Raw genomic sequence first — 14,325 nt, forward strand, 5'->3', positions numbered from 1 at the left:
AGACAGAAGATGACATTGGGCTTCTAGAAAAGAATGACCACAACACCTTCCACAATTCTGTAACTTTCTATTCCCCCCTCCCAATTACTACATGAATGAAACAGCATAATGAAATAAGAGAGAGTGTGGCAGGCCAAAGATCCAAAATGGGATATAACTGCAGGCCTAACATCTTGTAAGTTTAACTGCATTTTGGAAAAGGATGATCATTATTTGAGTATATTCCTCTGCAAAGACTTTAAGCAATAAATTAGATGATTTGAACCTTGGTGTGGAGCTGTTTTGTTTCCTGTCTGATATTAATCTCCACTCTAAAATTGTTTTCTGGGGAACAATGGGAAACATTCCGCAAAGCCCTTAAAACCTGGCTGTTCCAACAGGCCTGGGGCTGACGAGTTCCTGTCCCCACTCGAATTTGTGTGGTTGGTGATTGTTTTTAAACTGTTGTAGTTGTTTGTCTGTTGTTTCCTCCTGTTTGTATCCCCCCCTTACTTTGGTTTGTGAGCCGCCCTGAGTCCCTCTGGGAATAGGGCGGCATAGAAATCCAATAAATCCAATCCAAATCCAATCCAACCTCAGAATGCCATATGATGTAAAAGCAGAAGCAGAAACAGCAGCTGACCATACAACAGTGGATGTTATGCTCCACAATTTATGATATCTATTCCCTTTGACAATGTTCCAACTAATACAAAAGCTGCAGAATTTGGTGCATCCAATATCTCTCAATTTCAAACCGAACCTGGCAGGAGCCATTTCTTATTTCTCAGTTGCCACATAATATGGAGATGTTTTGGGGGGCGGAGTTGGAATGCATTGCCAGACAAAGCCCCAATCTTTCTCTTTGGAACCAAGGTCATCTCCACAGATTTCAGAATAAGAAGAATGGGAGTACTTAAGTAGCCCGCCAAATAATTTAATTGGAAAATGTGAGCAGTTAAACTTGGGGAGAGAATCATTTTCTATTTTACTTATGCAGAAACCCTGGGACATATTTAGGAAGATTGAGGAAGGTTCCAGTCTTGGAGTTCTGATTTGCTTGAGCTTTTTAGGAGGAACCTGGAAAGTATCCCTTGCACAGCTGGAAGCTCTGGTGCTACAGTTTCTGTGGCAGAGGAGTCACAGTAGCCACAAAGATGCTTTTAAAAAAAACTGGACTGAGTTTTTTTCTTTGAGGAAGACGAAATTTTGCTTCTCATAAAGGAAAATTACTTGGTTCTGGCAGGATGGTTGAACTATGAAGGGAGTAATTCTGACATGATGGAGAAATGGTTGGCAAGATCAAATTTTCTTTGGAGACATCTAGTCTTAGCATGATCCCCGAGAGTTCTTGCAAAGTTCAGAAGAGAACCTGTATTGATTTTCATGGGTTCTTCCTTCTCTCCTTCTCTCCCTTCCTTCGTTCCTCTCTCCCTTCCTCCTTGATAGCTGATAACTCACTGCACAGCCCTAATGAATGTCATAAAAATAATGTTTCCACACCTTTCTCACAGTTCCATCTGAATCTCTGAGGAAATTCTCAAAACTCATTATATATCAGCATCAATCACTTGGAAGTTGATCTTTTGAGCCGACAATCATACTTTTGGAGAAGATATGGTATTACACAAGATGGCTTCTTTCCCCTGTTGGGATTCCTCTCTGAATTTTGCTCTTTCATTGGTACTTTAGCTCCGCATAAGATTAGTCACGTTTAGGGAACCAGGTGAAAATTTGGTCTTCCTGAAATTTTGCTCTGGCACATGATTCATGACTGGCTTGCTCATATGTTCCAGAATTGACAACATCATGTCTATGTAACCAAGCCTTGAACGTACTACGAATCACCTTAATTTTTTTTCAGAGAAGCACAGACATTGCCTCTTTTTTTGTAATAGGGAAAATTAAACTGAGGGACAGACAAAGATGTCAAAGGAAAGATGCTACCAAGATCTCAGCAAGTATTAGAGATGATTTCTAAAACTGTTATTAAATGCTGTAAAAGTTGAAATACTTATCCACTAAAGTCCCTCCAGCAGTTTCCTCTGCCGCTGCTTTCCTCATTTGCTTGAGCTCTATTTCATAATCTTCTCCCAGTTCTTAAGTATATTGTTAAGCAACTGAAAATTTAAATTTGGGGAATGCAAGGGAAAATGCTACTTCCTCATGGCTTACATAAGTAAAAATGTCACCCAACCTACCATCGTGGAAAAAATAGAGGCATCACCTCCCATCTAGGGGGATCTGGGAGGAAACCATGGAAATAATTATTTGAGGGACTGGCAAAATATTTAGGTATTGGAGGTGATATTCAGCAGTTTATGATAAACTGGTAGCGGAAATTTTGATTAGTTTGGGAATCAGTAAATACTACTTCTGACAGTCCCTCTCCCAATCTATTCTCTGCCTCCCAAGTCACAGTTGATCAGGAGGAAATGGGGATTTTACATTAACCTTCCAATGGAGTGGTGTGAGAATAGAAATTTTGCAATATCTTTCCCTGCTACACCCACCAAGCCATGTCCATAGAATCAGAAATAAAATAATTTGAATCCCACCACTGCTAGGCATCTTAATCCTATGCAAAGGAGAGTGAACTGGACCTACAATTTACTGTAAAACAGAATATAAATTCCAAAAACCAGGTGTATTTGGTATAGCAAATTCCCCTCTGTACATTTTATTAGCAATTGTGTACTTCAAAAAGCATTTAAACATCATCTATCTTTTCTCTTATCAACAACAAAGTAATTATCTCCTACAGGAATCACCATATTTTCTGAACTAGGCAAAAACGTCAAAGACTGCACAGGAGGATATTTCAATTCAGCAAAAATCAAGGCATCTGGAACCCCAGGGGGATTTGCACAAGAATAATAGTGGCTTTGTTTCAGAGTCCTTGCTACAGGTGCTCAAATCCTGATGCAATTCAAGAAATGAATTGGCAATCTCAAGGGCATCCCAATACCGAATGATAGGTTTTCTGATTAGATGCACTCTCAGATATAAATTTGAAGGAATCATGATGAAAGACAGAGACATTTTCAAGAGTGCAGATGTTGCTGCTCCTAGTATTCTTGATGAAGAAAATAGGGACGCTGAGCTGCCCTGCGAGTGATGCTTTCCTTATTCCTCATGAGTGGTACCAACCTGGTGATGTCGTCATTGGAGGGATGATGTCCCACATCTTTTACAACTTTTTTGGTATTGATTTTAAGGAATATCCTTCTATAACACCTTATGACATACCAAAGTAAGGTGTTATTTCCTCTTTTCCTAATCTTAATCTGTTTCCTCTAATTTGATTATGAGAGTATCAATATAGATGTTATAACTAGTCGTTCTAGTTATGGGAGAATACACTTTTTGGTTATTTAGTTGATTTTAAAGTACTTGTAATATAATGTATGAAGCTTCAGTGGAAAACATCTTCTGAATGACATTTGTAATATTTGTTTTAAATCTGTGTCATCATTCTTAAAATATATACAATAAATGTTACCTATATGATATGTATATGATGGAATTGATTTTGTTGTACATATGTTGTTACACAAATTATTCAGCGTGTTAGAAAACCCATTACTTTCCTACTTTCATCAAAGAAAGAAATGTTATTTATTCATACAGAAATGATGCAACCTTGCTTATGAGAATAATAACCTTTCTTTTTCAAATGGGGTATTTAAATCCTTTGCAGTGTAGTAATGAAGTTCTACCAGCATATCCTTGCCTTGGCATTTGCTGTGAAGGAGATCAATGAGGACTCCCAGATCTTACCCAATTTCACTCTTGGGTTCCATATCTATGACAGTTACAACAACCCAAGATTGACCTATCGTACCACTCTGGACCTGCTTTTTAAATCCCAGGAATTTGTCCCTAACTACAAATGTGATAGCCAGAAGAATCTCATGGCTATCATTGGGGGACTGGATTTTGACACATCAACTTATATAGCTGAAATTATAGGATTCTTAAAGATTCCACAAGTACGTTCTAAAGGGGTTTAGAAGAAAATTCTTAATCTTATTGTTGTAATTGAATAATTAATACATAAAAAATTAGGCCTGGCTTTCTGTTAATAAGTGTTAGAATGTTCTGCATGGCTTAATGTCAAATACTTAGCATTGTTATCTGAAACTACCATGCCAGTTACATGAAGTGAATATCAGGAGAAGCTGAAGCCATATTTGAATTGCTTTGCTAAAATAATTGATTTTATTATTTATTTTATTTATTTTGTGAAGCATGTATTAGATAACATATTTAAGTATAAACATGATTTTAATACATGAAATGGATATGAATAAAAAAGGATCATTAGGACACGGACAGTTGGCTCGCTGGTGCGTTTATGCAGGAGCATTTCAGACGTCTTAGGAATGGGGTGAGGTTGATAGTAGACAATCTAAGGTTAAAGCTCTGGGGATTTGGGGAAGAAACCACAGAGTCGGGTAGTGCATTCCAGGCATGGACAGTTCTGTTGCTGAAGTCATGTTTTCTGAAATTGAGTTTTGAGTGGTTTACCTTAAGTTTGCAACTATTGTGTGCTCATGTGTTTTTGTGTTTGAAGCTGAAATAGTCATTGACAGATAGGACATTGTAGCAGATAATTTTATGTACTACACTTAGGTCCAACCAGAGGGGCACAGGGGGCCCTCACGAGCTCTATTTTCGGCTGCGAGAACATCCTCCAGCACGCTGAAAGCTAAAATGGAGGTTGTGGGGGCCAGGCCAAGGAAAAAGGGGCTAGTCCTTCACTGTTTCCAGGGAAGCCCTGTGGGCCAGATCTATGAACTTCCCAAGCTCAATCCAGCCCCTGGGCCTTGAGTTTGACACCCCTTATGTAGTGCATATGATTGAAATATTTTCCCCAAAATTGTATCTATATTCTTTAAGAAATGCTAGGACAACAATTTTCCTTGGATATATTTTAAATGGAAACAAATAGAAAAATTAAATTTGAAAAAAAAGTCTCATCAGATTTCTATTGGACTTTCTTTTAGCTAACTTGTGTCACATTACCTCAGGAGGAATTTGAGACCAGTAAGCTCTCTTCACTTTATTTCATGGTCCCCAAAGAGGAAAAGCAGTACATTGGGATCATCCAACTGCTTCACCATTTTAGGTGGACATGGATTGGGATATTTTCTGTTCGTAATAACAATGGAGAAAAATTCTTACAGAAAATGCAGCCCTTACTTTCACAGAATGGAATATGTTCAGCATTCATAGAAAGGCTTCCTCCAACAATACACTTTGAAAACTTGGAAGAATTCTATCTACGAATTTTCATTAATTCAATTAGTATGTTGAGTAGCAAATCCAATGCATTTCTTGTCTATGGACAATCCGGGACAATTATGTGGTTAAGAATTGTAATATTTACGTCAGATCCTGAAAGCAAAGAAACTGCCTTATTTGGAAAGGTGTGGATCGTGACTGCAATGATTGATTTTGCACTAACAGGCGTTCAAATCAATTGGGATCTCAAGATGTTCCATGGGGCTCTTTCCTTCACCATTCATTCAACAGCTGTTGTACGTTTCAGGGAATTTGTTCAGTCCATCAAACCTCTTTCAGACTCCGGAGATGGGTTTCGACAGGATATTTGGGAACAGTCATTTGACTGTTCATTTCCAAAGTCAGACTTACAAGAAATACACAGTAGGAGATGCACTGAGGAGATGAAGCTGGAGGATCTTCCTGCACCTCTGTTTGAAATGGAAATGACTGGCCAAAGCTACAGCGTCTACAATGCCGTTTATGCTGTGGCTCATGCTTTGCAGGCTCTAAACATGTTGAGGTTCAATAGGAGGAAAACCATGATGAGTAAAAACCCTGATCTTCCACAGCTACAGCCTTGGCAGGTATTCCATTTGCACTGGAGGCTTCTTTTATTTCAATCAGCAGTTTGAAATAAAATTACCTTTGGAACCCATTGTGGAAACTCTTAATATATTCTGCATGTGTGGAAAAAAAATAGAAATAGAACCCTTTCTTGCCAGTAATTATTTGGGGAAAAATTGCCTTCAGAAATTCTGGGTGCTCCATAATAGCAGATATTTACAATGCAAATAGAATAGAATAGAATAGAATAGAATAGAATAGAATAGAATAGTTGAAAGGGACCTTGGAGTTCTTCTAGTCCACCCACGGCTTAGAAAGGGAATCCTACACCACTTCAGACAAATGGTTATCTAATCTCTAATCTACCCAATTCCTGCAACCGTTCTTCATATGTTTAGTTTCCAGTCCCCTAATCATTTTTATTGTTATTCTCTGCACTCTTTCTAGAATCTCAGCATCTTTTTTTTTACATTGTTGCAGCCAAATATGAATGCAGTATTCCATGTATGGGGTTACAAAGGCAATTTAAAGTGGTATTAACTGTTCAAGTGATCGTGATTTAATCCCTCTTTTATGCAGCCTAGAACAGGGTTGGATTTTTTTGTCTGTTGCTGCACACTGCTCGCTCATATTTAAATGGTTGTCCACCAGGACTCCAAAATCAGTCTAACAATTAGTACTATTGAGCGTGCCACATATATAGTACCTGTATTTATTTTTTCATGCCTAAAGGTAGAACCTTACTTTTTTCACCATTGAATTTCATTTTATTAGATAGCTCCCAATGTTCAAGTCTGTCAAGATCTTTCAGTATCTTGAGCCAATCTTCTTGAGTGTTGGCTATTCCTGCCAGTTTGGTGTCATCTGCAAATTTGATGAGTTCCACATCTGTTCCCCCCTCCAAGTCATTGATGAAGATGTTGAAGAGTACTGGGCCTAAAACAGAGCCTTTGGGTACCCCACTGCATACTTTCCTTCATGTAGATGAAATTCCATTGACAACTACACATTGAGTGCAGTTGGTCAGTCAGTTATGAATCCATCTGATGGTGATGCTGTCTAACCCACATTTTTGTACTTCATCTAGTAATAGGTTATGGTCTACTTCATCAAATGCCTTAGTAAAGTCCAAGTATATCGACTAATTTTGTCACTTTGCCAAAGAATGCAACAAGATTAGTCTGGCATGATCTCTTTTTGACAAAACCATGTTGGTGTTTGGTTTTTACTTTGTGAGGTTCTAGGTTTTTGCTGATTCATTGCTTGATTATCTTTTCCAGAAACTTCCCTGATAGTGAGGTCAGGCTGATAGGTCTGTGGTATCCTGGATCTATATTTATCCTTTTTTGAAGATAGGAACTACATCAGCACTTTTCCAGTCCTCTGGCTGTTCCATGGTGCTCTAGGATCTTTGAAAGATATAGTTCAGTGGTTCTGCTATCTCATCTGCCAGTTCCTTCAGAACCTTCTGGTGTAATCTCTCCGGTCCTGGTGAATTGAACTCAGTTAGAGTAAACAGGAGCTCACATACCATTTTCTTTCCTATTTTGACTTGTGTTCCTAATCTGTTTTTTGTGGTGTTGTTTTTGATAGGTTGGATTGTTGTTTCTCTTTGTGTAAAGACACGGGCAAAAAACAAGTCGAGTAGTTTTACTTTCTCCCTGTTGATTGCACCTTCGTGACACTTTCTCCCAGCAATGGAGCAATTGTTTCCTTGTCTTTTTTTTTTTTTTTAACATATTGGAAGATGCTTTTTTGTTCAGAAGCTGTTAATTAAATATCCATTTGTTTCAAATGTTGTAGGATCTTCTCATTGAGCTGGCTTTTTACTAGAAAACAGTCAAGGTATCTTGCATCTGTGTTATGTTGTTCTGTATAAAATACATACCAAAAATGATAAAACATATTTAATAAATCAGCATAGCTTGAACAATAATAGTTAAAAGGATTATTTATATTACTTTTTGTTATCTCTCGAAAAACTAATCAATTCTCCAGCTAACTGAGTAACTACATTTTCTGTCTCTTTGGGATATTTTGAGGAATCTTTTTAAATGTGGCATGCATAGTATGAAACAACCTTATATTTGCAACAGTCTTTATCAGTCTCTAACTCTCATTTATCTATTAAAGAAAGCTTCTGTCTCAAATTCTAAAATCTGGAAATTATCCAGACCTCAGAATCTCAAACAGCTTTGTACCAATGAGTAAATATTATACATTATCTATCTTGAATTAGTTTTTGTTAGTAAATGGATAAAGTGATATAATTCTCGCGGCCGCGCGAGTGATCATGGGCGCACCACGGTTCGCCCATATAACACCGTGAGAACACCGATCCTCCGTGAGCTGCGCTGGCTACCTGTTGATCGTCGGGTGCATTTCAAGGTCTTACTTACCACCTATAAAGCGCTCCATGGTAGTGGATCTGGCTATTTGAGAGACCGCCTCCTGCCAATTACCTCCCTGCGTCCCATCAGATCGCACAGAGTAGGCCCCCTCCGAATTCCATCCGCCAGTCAGTGCCGACTGGCGACTACGCGGAGGAGAGCCTTCTCAGTTGCAGCTCCGACACTATGGAACAACCTCCCCGTGGAGATCCGTACCCTCACCACAGTCCAGGCCTTCCGCACAGCCCTCAAGATCTGGCTATCCCGTCAGGCCTGGGGATAGGATTATTCTCACCCCGCCCGAATGTTGAGTGAATGTTGTGTTTTTATGGTTAATTTCTTTTATTCACGTTTCTTTTTCTTTTTAAGTCTTGTCTTGCACTCCCTTCCCCCCATTGTTGTAAGCCGCCCTGAGTCCCCTCAGGGAAAAGGGCGGCATATAAATGTTCAATAAAATAAATAAATAAAAAAAATAAAAAATAAATTCCAAAAGGCTATTTTCTTTCCGATTCTCTGCATTGTTATATTTCCTTAAAATAATATCAAATAAATCAAAGAGTTGACATATATATTTCCATACAATATTGATTATAAAATTTCTAAGTTTAGGTATTTAATAATAGTTATTGGATAGGGCAGAATGAGTGAATGTCTTCTCTATTACGTTGCTTTTAATTCCCTCTCTCTTTTATTCCCTTTCAATTAGCTCCATTCATTTCTTCAAGGCATTTCTTTTAACAATTCAGCTGGGGAGAGAGTGTTTCTGAATGAGAAAGGGGAAGCAACTGGTGGATTCGACATCACCAACTTGATCACTTTTCCAAATAGATCCTTTCAGAGAGTTAGAGTTGGAAAGCTGGATCTAAAGGCTCCAAAAGGGAAGGAATTATGGATTGATGAAAATGTGATTGTTTGGAATCTAGCTTTTAACCAGGTACCTAATTAGTGAATCAACCATGCCTTAGTCCATGATGATTCCATTTTCAGCCTAGTCTCTTTAAAAATTTGATTTCTCATTTTTAAAAGAAACGAAGGCATATTCTTTTCAAATGCTGTTGATGATCAAGCACTCATTAAATTGAAATAAAAAATGATATTGCAGTGTAAAAGCATTGTTTGCATGTTTGGTTTGCATTTACAATAGATTGTCAACATGTCATGATTTTATTTTCTGATGAAATCAGAAGCCTTTGGGAAGACAAAAGTAATTCTCTTCCATAAAGGAGCTAAATTACAAACTCTTTTAAATATCTCCAATTTCAAAATATTTTATCTTTATCATCAGGTTCTTCCACTTTCTCGATGCAATGACCCTTGTTTCCCTGGATCCTGGAAGAAAGAGATTGAGGGAAATCAGTTCTGCTGCTATGACTGTGTTCCATGTCCAGAAGGGAAGATTTCAAATCAAAATGGTAGGGTAGGAATTCTACCATTTTTAATTAGACTCAAGCAAACTTTAATAAACTATTTGGATGAATAAAATTACTAAGATAATTTTCAGTAATATGCAATGCCTTGATGAAAAAATATTCTTGATTTTCCTTCCAGATATGGATGACTGTTTTGAATGTTCAGAAGATCATTATCCAAATAAAGAAAAGAATGGATGTAAACTGAAACTGCTGATTTTCCTAACTTTTGAAGAATCCTTAGGAATTGGTTCAGCTTCAGCAGCTCTTGCTTTCTTCTTCTGGACCTCTTGGATACTTGGAATTTTTATTAAGCACAAGGATACTCCCATTGTCAAAGCCAACAACAAGTCCCTCACCTACACCCTCCTTGTCTCTCTTCTGCTCTGTTTTCTCTCCTCTTTGCTATTCCTCAGCCAACCGGGCAAAGTGACCTGCCTTCTCCGACAATCAATGTTTGGCATCACCTTCTCAGTGGCGATTTCTAGTGTACTGGCCAAAACCATCACTGTGGTTGTTGCTTTCATGGCCACTAAACCTGGATCTCAGATGAGGAAATGGGTGGGGAAAAGATTGGCCTTTTCCATTGTACTTTCCTGCTCTCTCTTCCAAGTATGTATTTGTATTGTTTGGTTGTCGACATCTCCCCCATTCCCGGAGTTGGACATGCATTCACAGGCCCAAGAAATGATTTTACAGTGTAATGAAGGGTCAGCTTTCTTTCTTTTTTTAAAAAAATATATTTTATTCATTTTCACATTCCATTTTACAATCACTTATATACAGGGTATTTACTATAAGAAAAAAAAAAGAAAGAAAATTAAAAAAAAAATAAAAAAGAAAACACAACTCATCATTCACAACCCCACCTGACACTTCCATCCTCCATACACCCCATCTACCCCCTCCAACTTTCCTTTCCTCCCTCTAACGCTCCCCTCCTACTTCCCTTTCCCCTCAAACCTTCCTTCTCCCCTTACTCCCAACACGCCCTCCTTGCATTCCCCTTACTCCTTCCTTACTCCTCCCTCCTCTTTCCCTCTACCTCCCTCCTTGGTGTATTCCTTTATTCAAGTGTTGTTTATTATAATCTGATAAAAAGTAAAATAGACCAAGGGAAAAAAAAAATAAAGAAAGAAAAGAGAAAAAAAAAGGAAAAAAAAAGAACAACCGTATATAAGTGCATTCTTGTTCTTATTGAGACTATGTTAACACCCACCCACCCACCCCCCAAAAATCCCCATCCCTACTCCTCCCGACTTCCCAGGGCCCACACCTGGCACTGCCTTCTATCTAAAGTATCTTATATTCATATGGATTAAAAATAAAAGTAATGTATTAAAGGAAAAAAAAAACCAAAAAAAAAGAAAGAAAAGAACAAAGAAAAAAGAAAAGAAAAGAAAAAAAGAAACTCTTTGTGTTAAGCTCAGCCCCCCATCTTTATATATGCTTAAATAGTGTAAGTCATTCTATCTATATTTTATTCTCGTCTCTTGCTTCTTTGTTATTTACCCCGACCTCCTGTAGACTCTCCCATTCCTCTTCCTTAGACATCCATATACAATCTAACTCAAAAATAATCCCTTCTGGTAAAATTTAAGCAGCGTGGATCATTCCACATATTCAAATATTACTTTACAGAAGAATAATCAAACTTTCCCTTTCTTAACCTTAATTTCAAACAATAATTCAAAATAATCTGACCAAACTTTCCCTTCTTAGTAAAGTTTAAGCAGCGTGGATCAAGTATTACTTTACACAAAAATCAGTTTGCATTCTATCTTGAAATGGTCCCGACCAGCTTTCCCTTCTAATAGGATTTAAACAACGTAAATCATTCCGCATGCATTTTGCCCTCATCCTTTGCTTCTCGGATATTTACCACTATCAAATTTATGCAGACATTAGTTTAAAATTTAGCTCAAAATAATTTCACCAAGCTTTCCCTTCTAATAAAAATTAAATAGCATAGATCATTCCACATATTCAAATAATACTTTCAACAAGAATCAGTTTACCTTCCGTTTTAGAATTATCTCATCCAGCTTTCCCTTCTAACAGAATTTAAACAACATAAATCATTCTGCATTCATTTTACATATATACATTCAGTATCACCCCACCAATATACGTAAATCATTCCGCATGCATTTTACCCTCATCCCTTGCTTCTCTAATATTTGCCACTATCAAATTTATGCAAACATTAGTTTAAAATCTAGCTCAAAATAATTTCACCAAGCTTTCCCTTCTAATAAAAATTAAATAGCATAGATCATTCCACATATTCAAATAATAGTTTCAACAAGAATCAGTTTACCTTCTATTTTAAAATAATCTCTTCAAACTTTCCCTTCTAACAAAATTTAAACAGCGTAAATCATTCTGCATGCATTTTACATATATACATTCAGTATCACCCCACCAATAAATTCCGCTTTTTCTGCCGGAGAGAGGTCGCAAACCCCCATTCAGTCCACAACTTTGGTGAATATTTTAGAATGTCTAAATCCTCAAACTCCGCTTTTCTGCTTCTCCGAGGGAGGGGGAGCTACCCCCTCCATCTTGCAGCCATGTGATCTGTTGGTTGCCTTCTCCTTTGGCTTGTCTCTCCTCTTTTCCAAGTGGATCAGGAAGTCCCGCCTTCAAAATCTTGTAATAGAAATCTCGAGCCTCCGAAACAGAATTGAGACGAAGTCTTTGATTCTCAAATGTGACCGTAATGCCGGCTGGGGCCTCCCATTTATATTGAATCTGATGATTTCTAAGCTCTTTAGTTAAAAAGGTATAGTCCCTTCTTGCCTTTAACATCTGGAAAGGTATTTCTTTGAAGACAATCAAGTCCTGTCCATCAACTCTCAAAGTATTATTGTAAAATTTTTGCATGATCGCGTTTCTGGATTCTTTTGTGGAGAAATATATGATTATGTCCCTCGGGAGCTGTCGCTGTTCCGCTACCAACGAGTTCTGGCGATAGATTTTCCGAATCTGCCAATCAAAGTTAAGTCCCGGGCTTCCCACCGCATGGCTGAGGGCTTCAACAAAGGTCTGTTTCAGATTCTCTCGCTCCTTTTCGCGGAATCCTCTGACTCTTATTGCGAATGTCTTCTTATTAAAGTTTATCATAACGAGCTGTTCCTGAGTGTCTCTAATTTTTTTGTTGTAAAATTTGAATATTAGTAATCAAATTAGAATTAGCCTCCTCCAAACTTTCCAATTTATTCTCTATTTCAGCGGTATAATCTGACAGGGCAGACACAGCTGCAAACGTATTCGCCTTCATTTGGTCAATTTTAGACTTTAAATCACCATATAGCTCCAATACAAATTCCTTAATTTCTTGTTTAAAATCATTAAAGATTTGAAAAAAAAATTCCTGTGTTAAGAATTCTCCAGTAGAGGGCGTAGGAGACAAGGGCTGTGATTCCAGTGTAAATTCTTTAAGTTCCTTCACAGATTCTTTAGGCACATTTGTAGTGAGACGCTTCGATTTTGACCTGGGTGCCATTATAAATAAACAAATAAACAGCGCTTTCGCTCCCCTCTGTTTCCAAAAAAAACAAAACAAAAAAAAAATTATTTTGTTAAGGAGCGGTCTGCAGGAAGGTAAAACCGGCTACGTACATCCCCTATCAGTCACCAACGGAGAGAAATCGCCATTTTGAAGTCCGTTTAAACAAAGAAGCCTCTAAGACAAATGGTGCTGGTATTTAAGATAGTAATGAAAGCATAAATCTCACAGGAGTGGGACCCGCCCATATTAATCCTAGCTTCAAACAACTTTGCTTTGTCGGGGGGGGGCTCGCCTGTCTGGGGCTGCAAAAAAAAGGCAGCTGAGAAGAACTGGCTGGAGATAAAAGCTCCGCTCACGCTGGATCTAATCTCTGTCTACAGCCAAAAAAAAAGAGAAAGGCTGTGAATTACGAATAGACCCTAGCACACAGAGCTACTCCCTGCCCATTTCTTAGCCAAAAAGGGGTGATATCTATGATCTTATTTAGATATACAAACCAGATCTCTGAGAGGAGCTCGGTTGAGCCCTCCTCGGCAACAGGCTCCGCCCCCCGCAGCTTTCTTTTTCTACTGTGTCTTGGGCTACATGGGTATCTTGGCCATCACCAGCTTTATTGTGGCTTTCCTTGCCCGTAAATTACCTGACACCTTTAACGAAGCCAAGTTCATCACCTTCAGCATGTTGGCCTTTTGCAGTGTGTGGATCTCCTTCTTTCCAGCCTATCTGAGCACGAAAGGTAAAGCCATGGTAGCTGTGGAGGTCTTCTCCATTTTGGCCTCCAGCACTACATTAGTGGGATGCATATTGCTCCCAAAATGCTACATAATTGTTTTCCGTCCTGACCTCAACCACAGGGAGCAACTCACAAAGAGAAATTAATTTCTGACTCCGAAGAATTGCTGAAAATATTACTAGAATAACTAATACCTATATTTAACATATAATTGATAGGGGCAGAAGGGCATTTCTGTCAAAGAAAGATTTGTTCAGGATGTTTATGATTATTTAGATTTATTATTTTTGCCCATTTCAAAATCTGTGCTCATGCTTCTTCATTTTCCCCATTTCCCAAGATTCTTTAACCTGATGCTTTCTCCTTTTCATCACGTGCATTGAACTTGATTTTGGTTGTCTAAGATTCTTATTCCCTGTTAGGTTTTATCAGATTTGATGAACATGA

The 14,325-nt window shown here is 38.1% G+C and overlaps 1 protein-coding gene across 1 annotated transcript; it reads left to right on the top strand.

The window, feature by feature from the left end:
* The first annotated feature begins 9,396 nt into the window (after window positions 1–9,396).
* LOC148046785 (vomeronasal type-2 receptor 26-like) lies at window positions 9,397–14,024 on the top strand. The gene is made up of 5 exons (XM_087714955.1): window positions 9,397–9,426; window positions 9,508–9,634; window positions 9,771–10,341; window positions 13,221–13,225; window positions 13,702–14,024. Exons 1-5 carry the CDS (start codon window positions 9,397–9,399, stop codon window positions 14,022–14,024), a joined length of 1,056 nt encoding a protein of 351 aa, XP_087571081.1.
* Window positions 14,025–14,325: the final 301 nt, after the last annotated feature.

The sequence above is a fragment of the Thamnophis sirtalis genome, unplaced genomic scaffold, assembly GCF_051295495.1.
Source record: "Thamnophis sirtalis isolate CommonGarterSnake01/CBP01778 unplaced genomic scaffold, rThaSir2_p1.2 scaffold_4, whole genome shotgun sequence".
In the NCBI taxonomy this organism is placed as follows: domain Eukaryota; kingdom Metazoa; phylum Chordata; class Lepidosauria; order Squamata; family Natricidae; genus Thamnophis; species Thamnophis sirtalis.